The sequence below is a fragment of the Scyliorhinus canicula genome, chromosome 4, assembly GCF_902713615.1.
Source record: "Scyliorhinus canicula chromosome 4, sScyCan1.1, whole genome shotgun sequence".
Taxonomy (NCBI): Eukaryota; Metazoa; Chordata; class Chondrichthyes; order Carcharhiniformes; family Scyliorhinidae; genus Scyliorhinus; species Scyliorhinus canicula.
The window spans coordinates 104,528,104-104,548,284 of record NC_052149.1 but is presented as its reverse complement, the minus strand read 5'-3'; the positions used below and the strand labels follow the sequence as shown (position 1 = coordinate 104,548,284).

The 20,181-nt window shown below is 49.7% G+C and overlaps 1 protein-coding gene across 5 annotated transcripts in view; it reads right to left on the bottom strand.

The window, feature by feature from the left end:
* Positions 1 to 20,181, bottom strand: part of dnm3a (dynamin 3a) — a 338,917-nt gene that overhangs the window by 223,660 nt on the left and 95,076 nt on the right. For all 5 annotated transcript variants that reach the window (XM_038794962.1, XM_038794965.1, XM_038794964.1 and 2 more), the window contains 2 exons: positions 7,695 to 7,837; positions 897 to 1,032 (listed from right to left, as the gene is read on the bottom strand). In XM_038794962.1, coding sequence (XP_038650890.1) covers positions 897 to 1,032; positions 7,695 to 7,837 — 279 coding nt within the window. The remainder of the gene's footprint in view (positions 1 to 896; positions 1,033 to 7,694; positions 7,838 to 20,181) is intronic.

Here is a 20,181-nt window from a genome sequence, read left to right as displayed (position 1 = left end):
TGCTCTCTGAATAATCTTCAGTCTACAACTTTAATATAAATGTTGGGTTACGGGGGGGGGGGGGGGGGGTTGTTGGGTTATGGGTTGGGTTACGGGTAGATACGTGGGTTTGAGTAGGGTTATCATTGCTCGGCACAACATCGAGGGCCGAAGGGCCTGTTCTGTGCTGTACTGTTCTATGTTCTATTATTCCAACTTATTTAATGAGCATTCTACAATGTCAAAAATATTCCGTTACACGGTGAGATTTATTGAAGCATAGAATGCTTGGCCAAAGACGATGGTCAAGACAGGGACCATTGCCTCTCTCAAGAGAAACAAATACTGAAGAGTAACAGATGCACGGCTATGAGAGAACATATGGCAATGGAATTAGTTTTGGCTTGGTCTAGCAAATAGTCAGAAATGATGGACACAATCATCGCCTTCTCCATTGGGCGGCACGGTAGCACAGTGGTTAGCACTGTTGCTTCACAGCGCCAAGAACCGAGGTTCGATTCCCGGCTTGGGTCACTGTCTGAGCGGAGTCTCCACGTTCTCCCCGTGTCTGCGTGGGTTTCCTCCGGGTGCTCCGGTTTCCCACAAGTCCCGAAAGATGTGTTTGTTAGGGGAATTGGACATTCTGAATTCTCCCTCAGTGTACCTGAACAGGAGTCATAGTGTGGTGATTAGGGGATTTTCACAGCAACCTCATTGCAGTGTGATGTTAGCCTACTTGTGACACTAATAAAGGTTATTCTATTATTATTACTGGAAACCTCTATAATTCTATGGAGCTTAGAATTTATCTTAATGTATAATAGAACTGAAGGCTGAACAATCTTCTGACTACCCTTATTTAACTTTTTAGCAGTTTAAATATAGTACAGATAAAATGCAATTGGTAAAAGTAGTACCTTAACTAGCTCAAAAGGAAATCGCTCATGGAAAACTTTGTTGATTCTTGCTCCACCCGATAATTCTAATGTATCCACATGATCACCCGATCCTTCAATTCTTTTGTCAAAATCCACAGAAAACTGCTTTACCATCCTGATAATAAGAAAATATGGGAGAAATAACAATTAATAATGAGCCAATGACTTGATTCCATTGTCCCCTTCAATTTTCACCCCTCCTCAGCACATGGGTGCCAATTTTCACTTGGGCGTTATGACATAAAAACAAGGTTGAGAGCAGTATAGCCCCATTCTGCTCAATGATCAGCTGACAGAGCCCTATTACTGGGGGCCTGCCTGAACACCATGTAGATCAGTATCCTAATGACATAGTTGGGACACTGATAACAATTTGAATGGACACATGAGCAGACCTTGCAGTCACACAATCTGTTCCCAGGCACTGACATTCCACTTATCATCATAGAATCATGGAATCCCTACAGAGCAGAAGGCGGCCATTCAGCCCATCGAGTCTGCACCGACCCTCCGAAAGAGCACCCCACCGAGGCCCACTCCACAACCCTATCCCGTAACCCAGTAACCCCACCTAACCGTTTCTGGTCACTAAGGAGCAATTTAGCATGGCCAATCCACCTGACCTGCACATCTTTGGACTTAAGAAAGAGTCAGAAAGTGTTTAGGCCATTGCTTCAGCATCACACTCCCCAAGTGGATCTCTGTTGGCATCCAAGCCGACCAACACTGCTGAGACTAAAGAGCAGTGGAATGCATTTGTTGGGTGCCCCACAGCTCGCATGGCAATTTCTAATGAGACCACGGCCTCAATATCATTGCCACCTCTTTTCTACTGGATCATAGAATAGAACCATAGAATTCTTACAGCGCAGAAGGCGGCCATTCGGCCTGTCAAGTCTGCACCGATCCTCTGAAAGAGCACCCTACTTAGGCCCACTATCCCCGTAACCCCACCTAACCTTCACATCTTTGAACACTAAGGAGCAATTTAGCATGGTCAATCCACCTAACCTGCACATCTTTGGACTGTGGAAGGAAACCGGATCACCTGGATGAAACCCACACAGACACAGGGAGAACATGCAGACTCTACACAGACAGTCACCCAAGGCCGAAATGGAACCTGGGTCCCTGGTGCTGTGAGGTAGCAGTGCTGTGCCTCCATGCTGATCAAGTGACCAGCCAGTGCCAGTGCTGGTTGGCCATCCAATAGTCAAAATCAAACCCATGGTGGGTTTTCCCATAGTGAGCCATTGGCTGCCAGGGGGATGTTCTGGTCCCGCCAAATCTAAGGTTTTTGCATAGCTCGCTCGCCCGGCCACTGGGAGATCTGCCGCAGGGGATCAGCTTCATTTGGACTGGAAGGCCCGGAAAATCCCTCCCATTGACTCTTGCGGATATGACATTCTGTTCTGTGCCATGTATTGCTTAAACAGAAATTAGTTTAATTACACCACTTTGGTCATGTTAAATGTAACATCTGTGACAACAGTAAGCCAACAAACTTGAAACTGGGTTGGTTGCCATATTTTGGAGTTTCATTAGGAGAGGGACTTGCTATTTTTGAGACTGCTTATTAAGACACATTTCCATAGTTTTGAGACAATAAACAAAACCATGAGGCGGAAGACAGTCATTGACAAATATCCACGGTTATCAGCAAAAATGATTTTCATTTAATCTTGATAGCCAGTTATTCTGGCTGATTGAACAATGACACATTGTTAGGAGGATGGGTCTAATTACCCTTGGTAATTGACAGCTTGGGAGGTCAGCCTCCACCAATGGCATTTATACAATTGTGACGATAACAATCAGAACATCATAAACTGGGTTATTCCATTATATAGGCAAGCCAAATTAACGTAGTCTCTTCATTTTTCACAGGAAAAACATAAGAAAATTTCAAAGGTTTTAGGTTTATATTCTAAGGGAAGCAGGGACAATCCAGGTAATTAAAGTCCGACGATCCTGACGTCAGTGGTGGGGGTGCTGCTGGAGAAGATACCGAGAGACAGGATTTATTCACATTTAGAAGTGAATGGGATTGTTAGTGATAGGCAACATGGTTTTGTACGGGGAAGGTCATGTCGTACCAACATTTTTCAGGAGGTGACAAAATGAATTGATGAGGGAAAGGCTGTGGATACAGTCAACATGGACTTTAGTAAGGCGTTTGACAAGGTGACTCATGGCAGACTGGTACAAAAGGTAAAGTCGCATGAGATCCGTGGTGTGCTGGCTAGATGGATAAAGAACTGGCTTGGCAAAACGAGACAGAGACTAACAATGGAAGGGAGTTTTGCAGAATGGACGTCTGTAAGTAGTGGTGTTCTACAGAGATCAGTGCTGGGACTACTGTTGTTAGTAATAGATATAAAAATGATCTGGAGGAATATGTAGATATCTGATTAGCAAGTTTGCAGATGACACGAAGGTAGATAGAATTGCAGATAGTGAAGGGGACTGTCAGACAATATGGATAGATTGGAGAGTTAGGCAGAGAAATAGCAGATGGAGTTCAATACCGACAAATGCGAGGTGATGCATTTTGGAAGATCAAGTTCAAGTGTGAACTATACAGTAAATGGCAGAACCCTGAGGAGCATTGGCACACAGAGCGATCTGGGTTTTCAGGTCCATAGTTCCATGAAAGTGGTAATGCAGGTGGATTAAGGCGGTCAAGAAGGCATACAGCATGCTTGCCTTTATCGGCTGGGGCATTGAGTACAAGAGTTGGCACGTCATGTTACAGTTGTATAAAACTTTAGTTAGGCCATATTTGGAATATTGCGTGCAATTCTGGTCGCCACACTACCAGAAGAATGTGGATGCTTTAGAGAGTGCAAAGAAGGTTAACCAGGATGTTGCCTGGTCTGGAGGGTGTTAGTTATGAGGCGAGGTTGAATAAGCTAGGATTGTTTTCATTGGAAAGAAGGAGGCTGAGGGGAGACCTGATTGAGGTTTACAAAATTATGAGAGGTAAAGACAGGGTGAATAGTCAGAAGCTTTTTTACAGGGTGGAAGGCTCAATTACAAGGGGTATAGGTTCAAGATGAAAGGGGAAAAGTTATGGGGAGATGTGCGAGGGAAGTGTTTCACGCAGAGGGTGGTGGATACCTGGAACGCGCTGCCAGTGGAGGTGGCGGAGGTAGGCACGATAGTAATGTTCAAGATGTATCTTGATAGACACATGAATGGGTGGGGAATGGAGGGAAACCGATCATTTGGGCAATAATAGTAGGGCTAAATAAGGAATCTGGATCGGTGCAGGCTTGGTTGGCCAAAGGGCCTGTTTTTGTGCTGTAATGTTCTTTGTTCTTAATTACCTAAATTTTCTTACAAAATGTACCATTTTAGGACTAATGAAATAAGAGGGACGTAGATGCGATATTGGCTAAAAGGTAAAAAGTAGTAGTCCAATGTCCTTTTTCAGACTGGACATTGTCGATCAAGGGTCAGGGTTGGAAGCATGCTCTTCATTTTATATATTAGATTTGAAAGTGAAATGGAAAGATATTTATCTGAGTACTGTATCAGAAACATGTTTAGAACCTGGAAAATCAAAATAGATACTGTTAAAACTTGGTAAAGTGTGGGCGGATAGTCATAAACTTTAATAGACATAGCATACTGGTAAAATGCAAGATGCAAGTTTTTAAAAATAAATGTAGAGTGTCCAATTCTTTTTTTTCCCCAATTAAGGGGGAATTTAGCATGGCCATTTCAGCTACCCTGCGCAACTTTTTGAGTTGTGGGGGTGAGACGCACGCAGACACAGGGAGAATGTGCATACTCCACACAGACAGTGACCCGGGGCTGGGATTGAACCCGGGTCCTCAGCGCCGTGATGCAACAGTGCTAACTACTGTGACACTGTGCTGTCACCCAGCAGATTCAAGTTAACGCTGTGATGCAGTTTCATGGAAAGATTGAAAAGAAGCAACATAAACCAAATGGTTTAATTGTAAAGGGGGAGAGATATGGGGTGAAATTCTCCGAGCCTCTGTGCCGAAATCACGATCAGCGGGGGGGGGGATGGGCGTTGACGCCGAAAACCGGACGACGCCGCTCTTGCGATTCTCCGGCCCCGGAGAATCGCACGCGGTCTACACGGCGCGGGTAGGGGGCCATTGACAGAGGCCCCCTCCGCAATTCACCGAAGAACACTGGCCTAGTTCCCGTCGGCGTGATTCTAACCACGTTTTGCCTGTCGGGAACGGTCGGCAGCGGCCTCAGTCCTTCTCAGATCCTTCCACCGGGGGGGGGGGTGCCTCAGGGACAGCCAGGCTAGCGATCGGGGGCCACCGATCCGCGGGTGTGCACAAACTCAGAGGGGGGGAGCCTATAGTTTCAAGACCGCTCCACAGTGCGAGCCCGCTATGTCGCACGGGGTGGACGCCAAAGGCCACCGCCGTGCGCGTGTGCGTACTCCCAATCAGAAGTGCAGGGCCCTGTATCGGCAGGCAGAGCTGCGTGGAATACTCCGGGGCCCTGCTAGCCCCTTTCAGGTAGGAGAATCACTCTGAACTTTCTTCTGGAAAGTCCAGAGTGAAACACCCGCGTTTTGACGCTGGAGTGGGGACACAGCCCCATTATTGGAGAATCCCGCCCATGGGGTCTGTATACACTTATCTTTGGGTGGTCTACTTGAGAACAAATTGCATTTGTGTAACATTTTTAATGCAGTAAAATGACCCAAGTCCCTTCACAGGAACTGTGTCAGGCCTAATCTGCCACCCAGCCACATAAGGAAATATTAGGACAGGCAATCTAAAATTTGATTAAAGAGGTAATTTTAAAGTGTCATAAATGAGGAGAAAGAGAAGTGAGGCAGAAAGCTTTAGGGTGGGCATTCCAGAGCACAGGGCCTCAGCAGTTCACATCTCCTGTGGTGAAGTGATTAAAGCAGGTATGTATAAGATGCCAGAATTGGTCAAATGTTACTTCAGCAATAAAGCATTCTTTAAATTGAGTTTTCCATTATAAATGAAGGAAAAGGACTTCCAGTGGCAACATATAGGTGGAGGTCGCACGTCTACTGGCTCCTGCCAGAGTCACAGTTTTTTGGCCCTTGGCACCCAGCTTCAGAAGGTTTTATGTGAGGATTTGCAGGAAAATTTAGGTACATCAAGGATGTCAAAATCCGGGAAACAGAATCCGGGGAAAAAGGGAGTGAGTGAAAGTCTGCTGTCGAGTGTGGTTCAGAGCTCAGCAGAAACGATGGCGAGAGAAGACTCGCTGGGTGACGCCACACCCAGTAGAGTGGAAAAGATGGTCACGGTGACGGCCGTGGAGATTGGGCGGCTGTTTTCGAAATGTTTCAACAGGCATCGGACGGAGATGATGACCTTGCTCAAGGAGTGGGTGGGTGACACCCATGCCCCAATTAAGGAGGCTCTGGCAAAGACTCCGACGGAGGTGCGGGAGTAAGGCGAGAAAATGAAGGGGGTGGAGGAGGCATTGTTGCAGCATAGTGACTAGTTCACCTCAATGGGTGGTGAGCTGCAAAGGGTAGTGAGGAGTAATAGAGGGATGAGAGAAAAAGTGGAGGACCTGGAGAATAGGTCACAAAGGCAAAACTTGAGGATCGTGAGTTTGCCCGAGGCCTACAAAGTACTACAAAGTGGCATCAAAGATGCCAAACAATGCTTGGAATGCGAGCATTTGCGAGTAATCAAATCTTTACAGATCCAGAGATAGGGGTAATCCCAGTCTCAAGCCAGGACAGTTGGCAGGATTTTGCAAGTCCAGGCCAGATGGTGGGGGGTGAATGTAATGCGACATAAATCCAAGATCCCGGTTGAGGCCGCACTCATGCATGCGGATCAACTGGGATCTTGGATTCATGTCGCATTACATTTACCCCCCACCATCTGGCCTGGACTTGCAAAATCCTACCAACTGTCCTGGTTTGAGACAATTCACACCTCTTTAACCTGGGATTACCCCTATCTCTGGATCTGTAAAGATTTGATTACCCGCAAATGCTCGCATTCCAAGCATTGTCTGGCATCTCTGACTTTGTCTATATATATGTTTCTGGAACATACCTCTTCATTCACCTGAGGAAGGAGCAGTGCTCCGAAAGCTAGTGTTCGAAAGAAACATGTTGGACTTTAATCTGTTGTAAGACTTCTTACTATGATGGAATGGCAGAGCAGACCCAAAGGGCCGAATGGCCTAATCTGCTCTGATATCTTATTTCAGGTGTAAATATTGTACTGTGCGATTGTTAAAATATTATAATTTGAATAAAATATTTTCACAAAAAAAATGGGGAAAGGAATTTAGAGTAGAATCCGTACAGATCTGAATGGATGAAACTAAGGTGGATGGAATCCCATGTGGAACTCAAATACGTAATTCAGGAAGTGATTCTTCAATTGTAACTGCCTTGCTTAGACTCCATCTGGAATAGACACTAGACATCAAGGAAGATTGGCTTTGGAGTGCAGATTCACAATAATATGAGGGCTTAAAAGATTACCATATTAACATAACATAGCATGAACAAGCTTGCACAAAATTGCATTTTATTAATGAGTTTAGAAGGTTGTGGAGTGCATTAATCAAACAATTTTAAATGATAACACCATTCAATAAGATACAGATACAGTACAAACTATCTCCTCTGATGGGGGCGTCCCGTGTCCTAAAATTAGAGCTATGCCATTTAGGACTGAAAAACACAAACAATTATCTCACAAAGTTTCAGAATCCATGTTATAGTTTAAACAAGGAGGTTTCATGATAAATCAATAATACTTAACATACAATAAGAGAGCTTTAGTTGTTATGGCAGGATCATCAGATCGGCAGTCCTTATATTCTTCCACTTCTTTTTCTAAAGATAACATCTGCCTTTGAAGCTTGTTGCGTAATGCAGGAAGTGTTTCCCGAATGTGGTTAGTTAATTGCTGCAGAAAAAAAGATTTAAAATAACAATCTATTTTTAGGACCAAAAAAGTGGATATGTCAGCAATGCATTCAAAATAACTTTAAACAAGTTGCCAAGTTTTAATAGATCTTTCACAAAACCTTTTGGATTTATCTTATATTTGAGAAAGTGAAAGTGCAATGAAACCTGTTGTTTTTCTATTGGAAATTTTGCAACAGCACTTTTGTAATGACGTTTAGGTTAAGCAATGTTAAACAAGGATATAATTGACATTCTGTGGCTACAATAGTGAACACTGGGGAACTGCATGATCCAGAGGGTATTACATTCTTTTCATCTCCCCAGACAAGGCATGAATTCAGCAAACTGCTAGGATGAAAGCCTGAAGCAGGTGTTTGAAATTCATCTGAAAATGGAAAGAGCAAAATACTGGAAATCTGAAACAAACCCAGAATAAACGCTGCAAATACACAGCAGGTCAGATGACACCTGTGGAATGAACAGGCAGCGGATATTCTGGATTCGAGTCTTTTTTCAGGGTTGAAAAAAAAATGATTAAAAATTGACTCACAAAGTGAGCAGCAGATTTTTGAAAAACAGAAAGTAACAGTGAAATGATTGTTGGATAATGTAACATCTCATTTTCGTAAAGTGAGGCATTATCAGAAACAAAGGCCATTTGAATAGAAGCAGCAGTGTGAGCCACAGGGAAGAGAATTGGGGAAAATAGAAAATTATGAAAATGTGAGGGATGAGTTTGGAGGTTAAAACAGAACTGTTTAGAAAAATGGGAGCAACATCTCTGAAGAGAAAAATAACATGCCAAGCAGGAGGACACAACCTCTGTCTCATCCCTTGCCATCTTTAGATTAGATATTGTTCTGGAAGCTTGCACAGAGCATTACACGAAGATTGGGCATTAACCTCAAGAGTTCTATTTGGTGCAAATCCATGGATCAAAATAAGTCAAATTGGCAAACGACCATGTGCCACCACCCTGCACAAAAGGAACTGCATGCCAATATTACCAGCAAATGAACCAACCAAACCATATGCAACCATCTGTCCATATTATTCCCGGTAAAAACACAATGAAGATGAACAACCTCCCCACGTCGACACCACCCACCACAGCAGGGGTGCGGCGAAGGTACTGGAAGATCCTGCCAGCGTGAGTAGCCGGAAAATTCCAGCCTATTAATCCATCTTTTAGCTAAGGATCACATACCTGTAAATTGGCATGGGAAAAATAATATTAGAGAAATAATATTAGAGAACCTGAAAGACAGGTTTGGGAAGAGTAGGTTCTGGCTCATGACACTGGCACGAGTACTGAGGAAGTGGGATTTGAACTGTTGGAACAATCTACACCTGAAACATGCTGGGGCTGATATTCTAGTGAAACACATAGGGCGCGATTCTCCGCTCCCACGCCAGTTCGGAGAATAGCGGGCCGCGCCGATTTTTCAAGCGACGCCGGTCCAACGCGCTCCCGCTATTCTCCCCACCGGTCAAATGTCCGTGGTCGGGATACTCGCGAAAATCCACGGAGAGTCGCCCGATGGAGGCAAAATGGCAACTCTCCAGCACCCCCGCTATTCTCCGGCCCGAATGGGCCGAAGTCCTGACGTGACGCCATGTCACGACTTCGATGTCCACACCTGGTTTTAAAAGTCGCTAGCCAGTCATGCTGGCTGACGAGGAGTCAGGAGGTGAGCGGACCGTCCCGGAGTCTCTGCAAACTGGGGAAGGCATCCCCGAGAACGCTGTGGCCAGTGGGGGGGGGGGGGGGGGGGGGAGTGGGAGGGAGGGTGGGAGAGTGGGGGGAGAGAGAGAGAGAGAGAGAGAGAGAGAGAGAGGGGGGACAACTGGGAGGGGGGGCGGGGGGAAGAGAGAGATGGACAAGTGGGAGGGGGGAGGGAGAGGGGGGTGAGAGAGAGAGTGGGACAAATGGAAGGGGGGAGGGAGGGGGAGAGAGAGAGAGAGAGAGAGAGAGAGAGAGAGAGAGGGACAACTGGGAGGGGGGAGAGAGGGGGGGAGAGAGAGAGAGAGGGACAAGTGGGAGGGAGAGGGGGGGAGAGAGAGAGAGAGAGAGGGACAAGTGGGGGGGAGGGAGAATGAGAGAGAGAGGGACGTGGGAGGGGGTGGGAGAGGGGGGAGAGAGGGACAGATGGGAGGGGGAGGGATAGGGGGGAGAGAGAGAGGGACAAGTGGGAGGGGGAGGGGAGAGGGGGAGAGAGAGAGAGAGAGGGACAAGTGGGAGGGAGAGGGGGGGAGAGAGAGAGAGAGAGAGGGACAAGTGGGGAGGGAGGGAGAGAGAGAGAGGGACAAGTGGGAGGGGGGAGGAGAGCGAGTAGTGGGTGGGGGGTGGGGGGTGAGTGGAGTGGATGGGCTCGTCCACCCCCGGATGCAACATGTCAGTCGCCCTGCCATTGCAGGACGGTCACGAGGACACGGCCGCTGGTTGCCCTGTGGCTTATGGCCACAGGACACTGACGCACCGGTGAGGAGGACGTAGTTAACTGCCCATTGGACGCAGAAAGTGACTAGGGGTTAGGCTGGCCGCATGTCAGCAGCGCGACCAGGCCTCCGGGACACACAGGTATCCCGTGGCAGGCGGCTGCCGAGGTGTCGAATAACCTCCGTCTAACATGTTGTTTCTCTGCCCCCCACCACCCTTCTGTAGGTGAGCAAAATGTATTCAAACATAACAGCAATGTTCAGCGCAGTGGTTGGGGCCGCTGCACTGCAGTTGGAGATGGAGCAGCGTCCACAGTCACATCCCACAGTGGATGCAGGGTCAGATGCGGGAGCAGAGGGAATGGCCGAGGAGTTGCCCGTCGTCAAGCAGCATGGGGGGGAGGAGGAGGGGGAGGAGGAGGCATTGATGGTGGAGCCAAGGCGCCAGAGACGACGACTGTGGCCCAGGGTTTACCGTCCCCGGATCTCATTCCAGACAATGCCGGACAGCACCTGCAGGAGACGACTCCGGTTGAGCAGAGACACGGTGACACATAAATGCCAACTCGTGTCGCACCTCGCCCCGCGTGGAACGGGGGGAGGACACGCGATCCCGGTTGCCGTCAAGGTGACGGTGCACTGAACTTTTATGCAACCGGCTCCTTCCAGTCTCCGAGTGGGGACCTCTCCGGGATCTCCCAGGCATCGGTGCAAAGGTGCTTCCGTGATGTGACCGACGCCCTCTATGCCATCGCCGACCGCTACATCACCTTTCCCGAGGACCGAGCAAGTCAAGATTCACGAGCTCGTGGATTTGCCAACATGGCCGGTATACTGATGGTGCAGGGTGCAATCGATTGTGTTCACGTCCCCATGCGCCCGCCTGCAGGGGACAGGGAGGTGTTCACAAACAGGAGGGGGACATACTCCATAAATATCCAGGTGGTATGCAACCCCCACATGAGGATCATGTACGTGTGCGCAAGGTTCCCAGTGAGTGTGCATGATGCGTACATTCTTGCGCAGTCGTACATTCCTGCTCTGTTTGAGGGACGGCCCCCCCCGGCTGAGGGGCTGGTTGCTGGGCGACAGGGGTTATCCGCTGAGGTCGTGGCTGATGACGCCTATACGGAGGCCTCAGACCAACGCGGAGACCCATTACAACGAGGCCCATGCAGCAACCAGGGGTGTGGTGGAGCGCTCCTTTGGATTGCTGAACCATCCATCTCGGTGGTCGCTGAGTTCATCAGGGACACTCCATCACGTGCCCGCGTGGGGTAGGAGGTGGGAGGGGGGAAGGGACTACACATCCGGCACCGAAGTTTCACCGCTCGTCAACCCCAGCGACACTCGGTCACCATCACGATCCCTGTAGCAACGTAAAAAATCACACAGTCTTACAAGTTAGGTGCAACAGTGAGTTTAATGGTTAACATTATGTACAGATGCCCTAGCCCCTACAACTAATCTGTGCCCTTCACCTGTGCCAACTTACTATGTGTCCCTCTTCGTTGCTTTACGGGCCCTACCACTACGTCTAGGTGGATCTCCAGATGGTACAGCAGGAGTGGAGGCGGACTGCTGAGAATCACCCACTGCGACATGTCCCCCCGTCGGCACTCGTTTCCTGGGGCGACCCGGACTTGCTGGGCCAGGCTGCTCCGCGGGCGTTTCGGATGACGTGGTACCACCCTGCTCTGCCCTCTGCCCACCCGATGCACCAGGGATGGGACGGGGGGAGGCCGAGCGTTCCGGGACATCCCGTGATGGAGTTAATGGGACGGGCCCCGGAACCTCCTCCTCCCTCGGGGAGCCCGGTGGCCCCCGGGCCTCACTGTGGGACGGAGGTGCGAGCAGGGAGGTGCCCCGTCACCCCACCGACACCTGACGCTGCCAGTCCTGGAGGCCTGCAACCGTATCGACCAGGGTCCGAAGGTTCGCAGAGACGGAGTCCAGGGAGTTAGACATTCCCGCCAGGGACTGTGCGACCTCAACCTGTGAGTGCGCGACGCCACCCAGCACGTGCGTCAGGCGGTTGATGCTCTCCGCGACTGACTGCTGCGACTGGGCCATGACCTGCTGAGACTCGGCCAGGGCCCGTAGCGCGCCGGCAATGTCATGCTGGCTCTGGTGCATTGCTGCCTGCGAGAGGGCAACCCTGTCCAGGGCCATGGATGACGCGTGCACGTGAAGCCCAACGCCTTGCTTAACCTGACCCATGGCCGAAACCGTTTCGCCCATTGCCTCGACCGCGGATGCCACCCGTGCGGTGTCGGCCTGGGTGGCTGCCATGATCGGCACCACTCCCTGCTCCTGGACGCGGTTTGACTCCTCTAACTGCGTCTGCAGCTTCTGGAAGACGGCCCTCATCCCCTCATTGTGTCCCTGGGTTTGAAAATGCATCGGCTGTGCGGGTGGGTTGAGTAAATCCAGGAACCCGGGAAACATCTGGGAGCCAGATAGATGCTGGGCCTGGGCTGCCCTCTGACAGTCCAGGCCCTCGGCTGCTCCGTCCTCCACCTGCTGTACCGGCTCAGCTGTGTGGTGCACACCAGACCGTGACCCAGGAACCTAATCACTTAATTGCCCAACCGAGGGGAGTGTCTCTGGGATGGTGGATGGTGGGGAAATAGCAGTGCCGCAAGCTCTAGGTCCTCGTCTGTCATAATCTCTGCAGTGTCATTGTCCCATTCATATCTGGCCGCAGGGCGCACGCGGCCCATGTCGTCTTCTCCCTCAATGGAGTCTCCTGAGTGTGGCGCCGTGTGTGCGCCCTGCTGGACGTTCCCGGGTTGGGAGGATGGCACTCCTGACTGACGTCCTGCCACCCTCTGGCGTGCGGCCCTGGGTGCAGTGGTGGTGGCGGATGTCCAGCTGGGTGTGGCAGCAGACCTCCCTGGATGTTCGTCAGCACGCCCTAAGGAACAGAATATGACAGGGTTATTTAGACACGCTCGGCCGGGCGTTGAATGGTCCAGTGGGCTGAGTGTGAGGGGAGAGAGGATGGGGGGGTCCAGTGAGCTGAGTGTGAGGGGAGAGAGGATGGGAGGTCCAGTGGGCTGAGTGTGAGGGGAGAGAGGATGGGGGGGGGGGTCCAGTGGGCTGAGTGTGAGGGGGGAGAGGATGGGCTTGGGGGGGGGGGGGGGTTGTCATGCAGGGTTGTCTCACTTGGTTCTGCACCGCCAACCACGCATTGCGCGACCTCTCGGGTGCCAGATCCCCCAGCAAGGTCCAGGGGGGTGCCTTATGGAAGAACCCTCTCCGGTCTTGTTGTGCTCCCGGTTGTTGTGCGCAGTCTTGTCCTGTTGGGGGGGCATAGATAGATCATTACCATTCAGCAGGTATCAGCAGGCCATTCAGATATTGGCACAGGTTGGGGGGGAAAGTTGCAGCTAAACCATGGCATCTCTCCAGGGGGTCGCAGCGCTCATGTGGGTCTGTGAAAACTTTGTTAACCACCCTCCACTCACTCTCGCCCCCCTCCCCCTCGAGCCTGGGGGGGGGGGGGGAGGTGGGTGATAAGGGACTTTGTGGGGTTGGTGGGGTGGGGGGGGGGGGGGGGGGGGGGCACCCTCTTGGCACTTACCCTGGCAGCTCTGGTGAGGTCGTGGAGCTTCTTTCGGCATTGCTCCCCAGACCGAGGGGTCTGCCCCACAGCACTGAACTGACTGCCGTGCCCACCTCACGCCAGGCCCGTCGTACGACACTGACAGGGTGGCGATGCCCTCTTCTCGGGAAGATAATGCTCCTCCGCTGCGCCACCACATCGAGGAAGGTCTCCAGGTCACTCTCTGCGAACCTCGGGGCGGCTCTCCATAGCTCCGTCATCCTCCCTCTCAGTCTGCTGACCGCCTTTTTACAACGCGGAGCGGCATCATACCGACGTCATTCGGGCGTCACACGATTCTGGCGTCATCGCCCATGTGTTTCCCGCGGCCCAGCTCCTAGCCCATTTCTGGGGCCTGAATCGCTCGGTAACAGGGCCGTGGGGAGCCGTCGTGAAACTCAGCCGAGTTCACGACGGCGTTGCCGATTTTTCCCGGGTGCGGAGAATTCCACCCATAATTAGGGAATTAGAGAGAGTTTTAAACTAAATAGTGGGACACGGGATCAAATAGGGAAGATGTGGTATTCCAAAAAGTAGAAATACGGCATGGGAGATGGGTACTAACATGTAAATGATAAACAGACCATGATAGGGAGGAACAGAGTATAAATCCAAGAGTAAATCAGCAGATAAGGCGCGATGCTGCCAAAATAATCACAGAATCACAGAATATTACAGCACTAAAGAGGCTCTTCGATCCATCTAGTCTGCACCGCTCATGAAAATTCCTGACCTGCCTACCTAATCCCATATACCAGCACTTGGCCCATAGCCTTGAATGCTCATCCAGATACTTTTTAAAGTATCACAAGCAGTGCATTCCAGACCGTCACCACCCTGCGGGTAAAATATTTTTCCTCAAAACCCCGTAAACCTCCTGCCCTTGACCTTGAACTTGTGTCCTCTCGTAACTGATCCATCAACTAAGGGGAACAGCTGCTCCTTAGCCACCCTGTCCATGCGCCTCATAATCTTGTACACCTCAATCAGGTCGCCCCTCTCTGCTTGTAATACGTCCACGGAGGCAGAAATCCCGTCACCAGAATTCCTTTGCTTACAAACTTAACAGCTGAACAACCATGACCATTCAGTCTGCTGTCTACACCGGGAGTGCAGAGGATCTGACACTCCCTGTTATATACATAGAAAGGGGTTCCCTGATTGGGCCACTAATCAGGGAACTCGTATTCTAATTGGCCAATCTCAAAGGCCTGGCATAAGTCTCCCCTCCCCCCCCAAAAGTCCGAGGAGCCCCATGGTCCTCATGACTCATGGGTCTCCTGCTTCGTTTTGGCGCCAGGACCGACTCCTCAACTTCGGCCTCCGACGTAGAGGATATAACGGCTAGGCGCCCGTCTTTTCTGATGTGAGCGCCTGAGGGGCGGTTCGCCCCTTTCCTCCGGTGGCAGGGGTACAGCTGCGGCATCATCCACCGTGTCCATGCCCAAGTCCGATGTCCTCACAAGTGGTGTTGGAGGGGCGTGAATAGTTTGTCTGGGAGGACTCTCCATGGTCCTTGGTCTGCTGGTCGGAGTTTGCTCCGGAGGAAAAAACGAATCTGAGGCCCGCACCTAGTCCAGATGTTTCTTTATTACATGTTTTCCCACACGTATCTCATATGGCACAGGTCCTGTCCTGGCCTTGACTGTTCCTGCCACCCATGTGGGGCCATTCGCATAATTTCTGACCCATACATTTTCACCCATGTTGAACTGCCTTTTACGGCGAGTGTTATCATGGCCCCTGCATTGGGCCTCCTGGTATCGCTCTATTCTGCCACCTAAATTCGGGAATAGTTGACTCAACCGAGTTCGGAGTCGTCTGCCCATGAGTAGCTCCGCTGGTGCTATTCCCGTTGTGGCGAGTGGGGTTGTTATGTAGTCAAATAGCCAGCACGACAGTTTGGTGTCCAATAATGCTGCTGACCGTTTCTTCAACCCGACTTTTAAGGTCTGGAGGCTCTCTCTGCCAAACCATTCGATGCCTGGTGGTATAGTGCCGTCCTTATGTGCCGAATGCCATTCAATTTCATAAATTTTGTGAAGTCCTGGTTGGTGAAAACCGATCCATTATTTGAAACTAACACCTCCGGGATACCATGAGTTGCAAACGAGGTGCAGTGTTTTTCAATGGTAGCTGTTGAATTTGCAAAATTCATTTTGTAGACGTCCAGCCATTTGGAATGGCGTTAACTATTATAAATAACATTGAACCCATAAATGGGCCTGTAAAATCAACATGAAGTCGTGACCATGATCTACCTGGCCATTCCCATGGGTGCAACGGGACTGCCGGTGGCACCTTCTGCCCTTGTTGACATTCCTGGCACCGGCCTACCAATGCCGCTATGTCTGTGTCCAGGCCCGGCAACCAGACATAGCTTCTGGCCAGCATCTTCCTTTTTTGAGACTCCAAGGTGCCCATGACGTAGCTCAGCCAGTATGGCTCGACGGCCTTGACTTGGAACTATTACTCGAGCCCCCCATACCAGGATCCCGTCTTCCACGGTCTCTTTCCATGGTCTCTTTTGCTCCAATAAGGGTGGAATTCCACCCGGACCAGTCTTTCCATCTCCCCTGTTAGCACCATGTGTCTTATTTTTGATAAAACCGTGTCCCTTTGGGTCCATAAACAAATGTTTTGTGCGGCCACTGGAAGGGTGTTCAGGAAATGTAATGTCATTACTATTTCTTCTATTTTGGGTATTAATGGCGGGGAGTCCGGTAATAGCAGCCTGCTTAGTGCATAGGCGTTTCTATCCGGGTTCCTGGCCGATGCTCCAGTTGAGCGCGGGCAGGGCAGCGCCAGGGCAGCGCGGTAGCATGGTGGTTAGCATAAATGCTTCACAGCTCCAGGGTCCCAGGTTCGATTCCCGGCTGGGTCACTGTCTGTGCGGAGTCTGCACGTCCTCCCCGTGTGTGCGTGGGTTTCCTCCGGGTGCTCCGGTTTCCTCCCACAGTCCAAAGATGTGCGGGTTAGGTGGATTGGCTATGCTAAATTGCCCGTAGTGTCCTAAAAAGTAAGGTTAAGGGGTGGTGTTCTTGGGTTACGGGTATAGGGTGGATACGTGGGTTTGAGTAGGATGATCATTGCTCGGCACAACATCGAGGGCCGAAGGGCCTGTTCTGTGCTGTTCTATGTTCTATGATACTGGTACGCCGGCAGTAGTACGGCCCAGTGTTGGATCCGGTCCGAAGCTATTGGTGGTATTGCTTTGTCTTCTTTCAACAAACCCAGCAATGGCTTGTGGTCTGTAATTATAGTGAATTTCCACCTGTACAAGGACTGGTGAAATTTCTTCCCCGCGAAGTTCACAGCCAGTCCTTCCTTTTCGATTTGGGCGTACTTTCGTTCTGCTGCTGCCAACGTCCTGGAAGCAAACACTATTGATCATTCCTGTCCGTTATTCCCTCTCTGTGCTGTCTTGGCGGGCGGGCCACTCCAAGGCTTGCCCCTTTTTTCGTAATTGTAGGGGGTCCAAGATGGAAGCTCTAGAATTTTCCGTAATATGTCACCAGTCATAAAAAAGACCTTAACTCCTGGATTGTGGTGGGGGCCGGGGCATCTTGAATCACCCTCACCCAATCCTCCAAAGAGTGCAGCCATAATCTGTCAACCTTGTACCCCAGATAGGTTACTTTAGGTGCTGGGAAAACTCATTTCCCTCTTTAGGCACACGCTTTTGCGCATAATGTCAAAGGCTGCTGGCCCACACGCGGTCAGCAGAATGACCCATTGCTTTTCATCCGGAATTATATTGTTTGCTCTAAAGAAGTACTTCATCCACTCTACATATTGGGCCCAGTCTTCCACTGCAGGGTCAAGAGAGCCCAACTTTCCGAATAAAGGCAGTTTGCCTGTCAGTGGCTTATCCTCAATATGCAGCAGCTGCTGACAAGGAGGTTTCTTCAGGTCGTTCCATTTTCCTCATCGCCAGTGTAATAAGTCCACAGAGGCAGAAGTCCCGTCATCAGAATTCCGTTATTTACAAACCCAACAGCTGAACAACCATGACCATTGAATCTGCTCACTGTCTTCAGGTGATGTCCCGGAGGACTGGAGAATAGCCAATTTTGTTCCTTTGTTTAGAAGGGTAGCAAGGATAATCCAGGGAACTACAGACCTGTGAGCCTTACGTCAGTGGTAGGAAAATTACTGGAGAGAATTCTTCGAGACAGGATCTACTCCCATTTGGAAGCAAGTGGACATATTAGCGAGGGGCAGCACGGTTTTCTGAACGGGAGGTCGTGTCTCACTAACTTGATAGAGTTTTTCGAGGAGGTCACAAAGATGGCTGATGCAGGTAGGGCAGTGGATGTTGGATATCTGGACTTCAGTAAGGCCTTTGACAAGGTCCCTCATGGCAGACTGGTACAAAAGATGAAGTCACACGGGATCAGAGGTGAGCTGGCAAGATGGATACAGAACTGGCTAGGTCATAGAAGGCAGAGTGTAGCAATGGAAGGGTGCTTTTCTGATTGGAGGGCTGTGACTAGTGTGTTCCGCAGGGATCAGTGCTGGGACCTTTGCTGCTCGTAGTATACATAAATGATTTGGAGGAAACTGGTCTGATTAGTAAGTTTGCAGACGACACAAAGGTTGGTTGAACTGCAGATAGCGATGAGGACTGTCAGAGAATACAGCAGGATTTAGATCGTTTGGAGACTTGGGCGGAGAGATGGTAGATGGAGTTTAATACGGACAAATGTGAGGTAATGCGTTTTGGAAGGTCTAATACAGGTTTGGAATATACAGTGAATGGTAGAACCCCTCAAGAGTATTGGCAGTCAGAAAGATCTAGGTGTACATGTCCACAGGTCACTGAAAGGGCAACCCAGGTGGAGAAGGTAGTCAAGAAGGCATACGGCATGCTTGCCTTCATTGGCCGGGGCACTGAGTATAAAAATTGGCAAGTCATGTTGCAGCTGAATAGAACCTGAATTAGGCCACACTTGGAGTATAGTGTTCAATTTTGGTCGCCACACTACCAGAAGGATGTGGCGGCTTTAGAGAGGGTGCAGAAGAGATTTACCAGGATGTTGCCTGGTATGGAGGGCATTAGCTATGAGGAGCGGTTGAATAAACTCGGTTTGTTCTCACTGGAACGACGGAGATTGAGGGGCGGCCTGATAGAGGTCTACAAAATTATGAGGGGCATAGACAGAGCGGTCAGAGACTTTTTCCCAGGGTGGAGTGGTCAATTACTAGGGGCATAGGTTTAAGGTGCGAAGCGCAAGGTTTAGAGGAGATGTACGAGGCACGTTTTTTTGCACAGAGGGTAGTGGGTGCCTGGAACTCGCTACCGAAGGACGTGGTGGAAGCAGGGACAATAGTGACGTTTATGGGGCATCTTGACAAATACATGAATAGGATGGGAATAGAGGGATACGGACCCCAGAAGTGTCGAAGATTTTAGTTTAGACGGGCAGCATAGTCGGCACAGGCTTGGAGGGCCGAAGGGCCTGTTCCTGTGCTGTACTTTTCTTTGTTCTTTGCTGTCTACACCGGGAGTGCAAAGGATCTGACACTTCCTGTTATATACACAGAAAGGGGTTCCCTGATTGGGCCACTAATCAGGAAACTCGTATTCTAATTGGACAATCACAAAGGTCTGGCCTAAGTCATTACACTGCTCCAGTGAAAACAATCCTAACCTATCCAACCTCTCTTCATAACTTAAATGTTCTATCCCAAGCAACATCCTGATGAATAGCCTCTGCACCCCCTCCAGTGCAATCACATAATAAAAGACCAAAGCTTAATGCTCTGCAGCTGAATGCATTTAGCATTCAAAACAAAACAAAGAACTGATGGTGCAAGCAGAAATTAATAAATATGATCTGACAGCTATGAGAGACAAGACACAGATTGGAACCGGAATATTGAAGGGTCTGTGACATTTAGGATAGACAGAAAGCTAAGAAGGGTGGCTCTGTTAATTAATAATGGTATTAGTACATTAGAGGATTGATCAGCGATCAGGAAGCCAGGGTGGAGAAGCAGTTTACGTAGAGATGCGAAATTATAAATGCAAGAAGTCACTTTAAGACAGAGATAGAGAGGTTCTTGAATAATAGGAGGATCAGGGATTATGGGAAGAAGGCAGGAGAATAGTGTTGAGAAACATATCAGTCATGATCGAATGGCAGAGCAGACTCAATTGGCCGAATGGTCTAATTCTGCTCCTATGGTGTACATGCCCCCTAACTGTAATATGGTAGGAGTATAAGAGATAACAGGAGTTTGTCAGAAAGGTACTGTGATTATCATGGGGGATTTAAAATCTACATATAGAT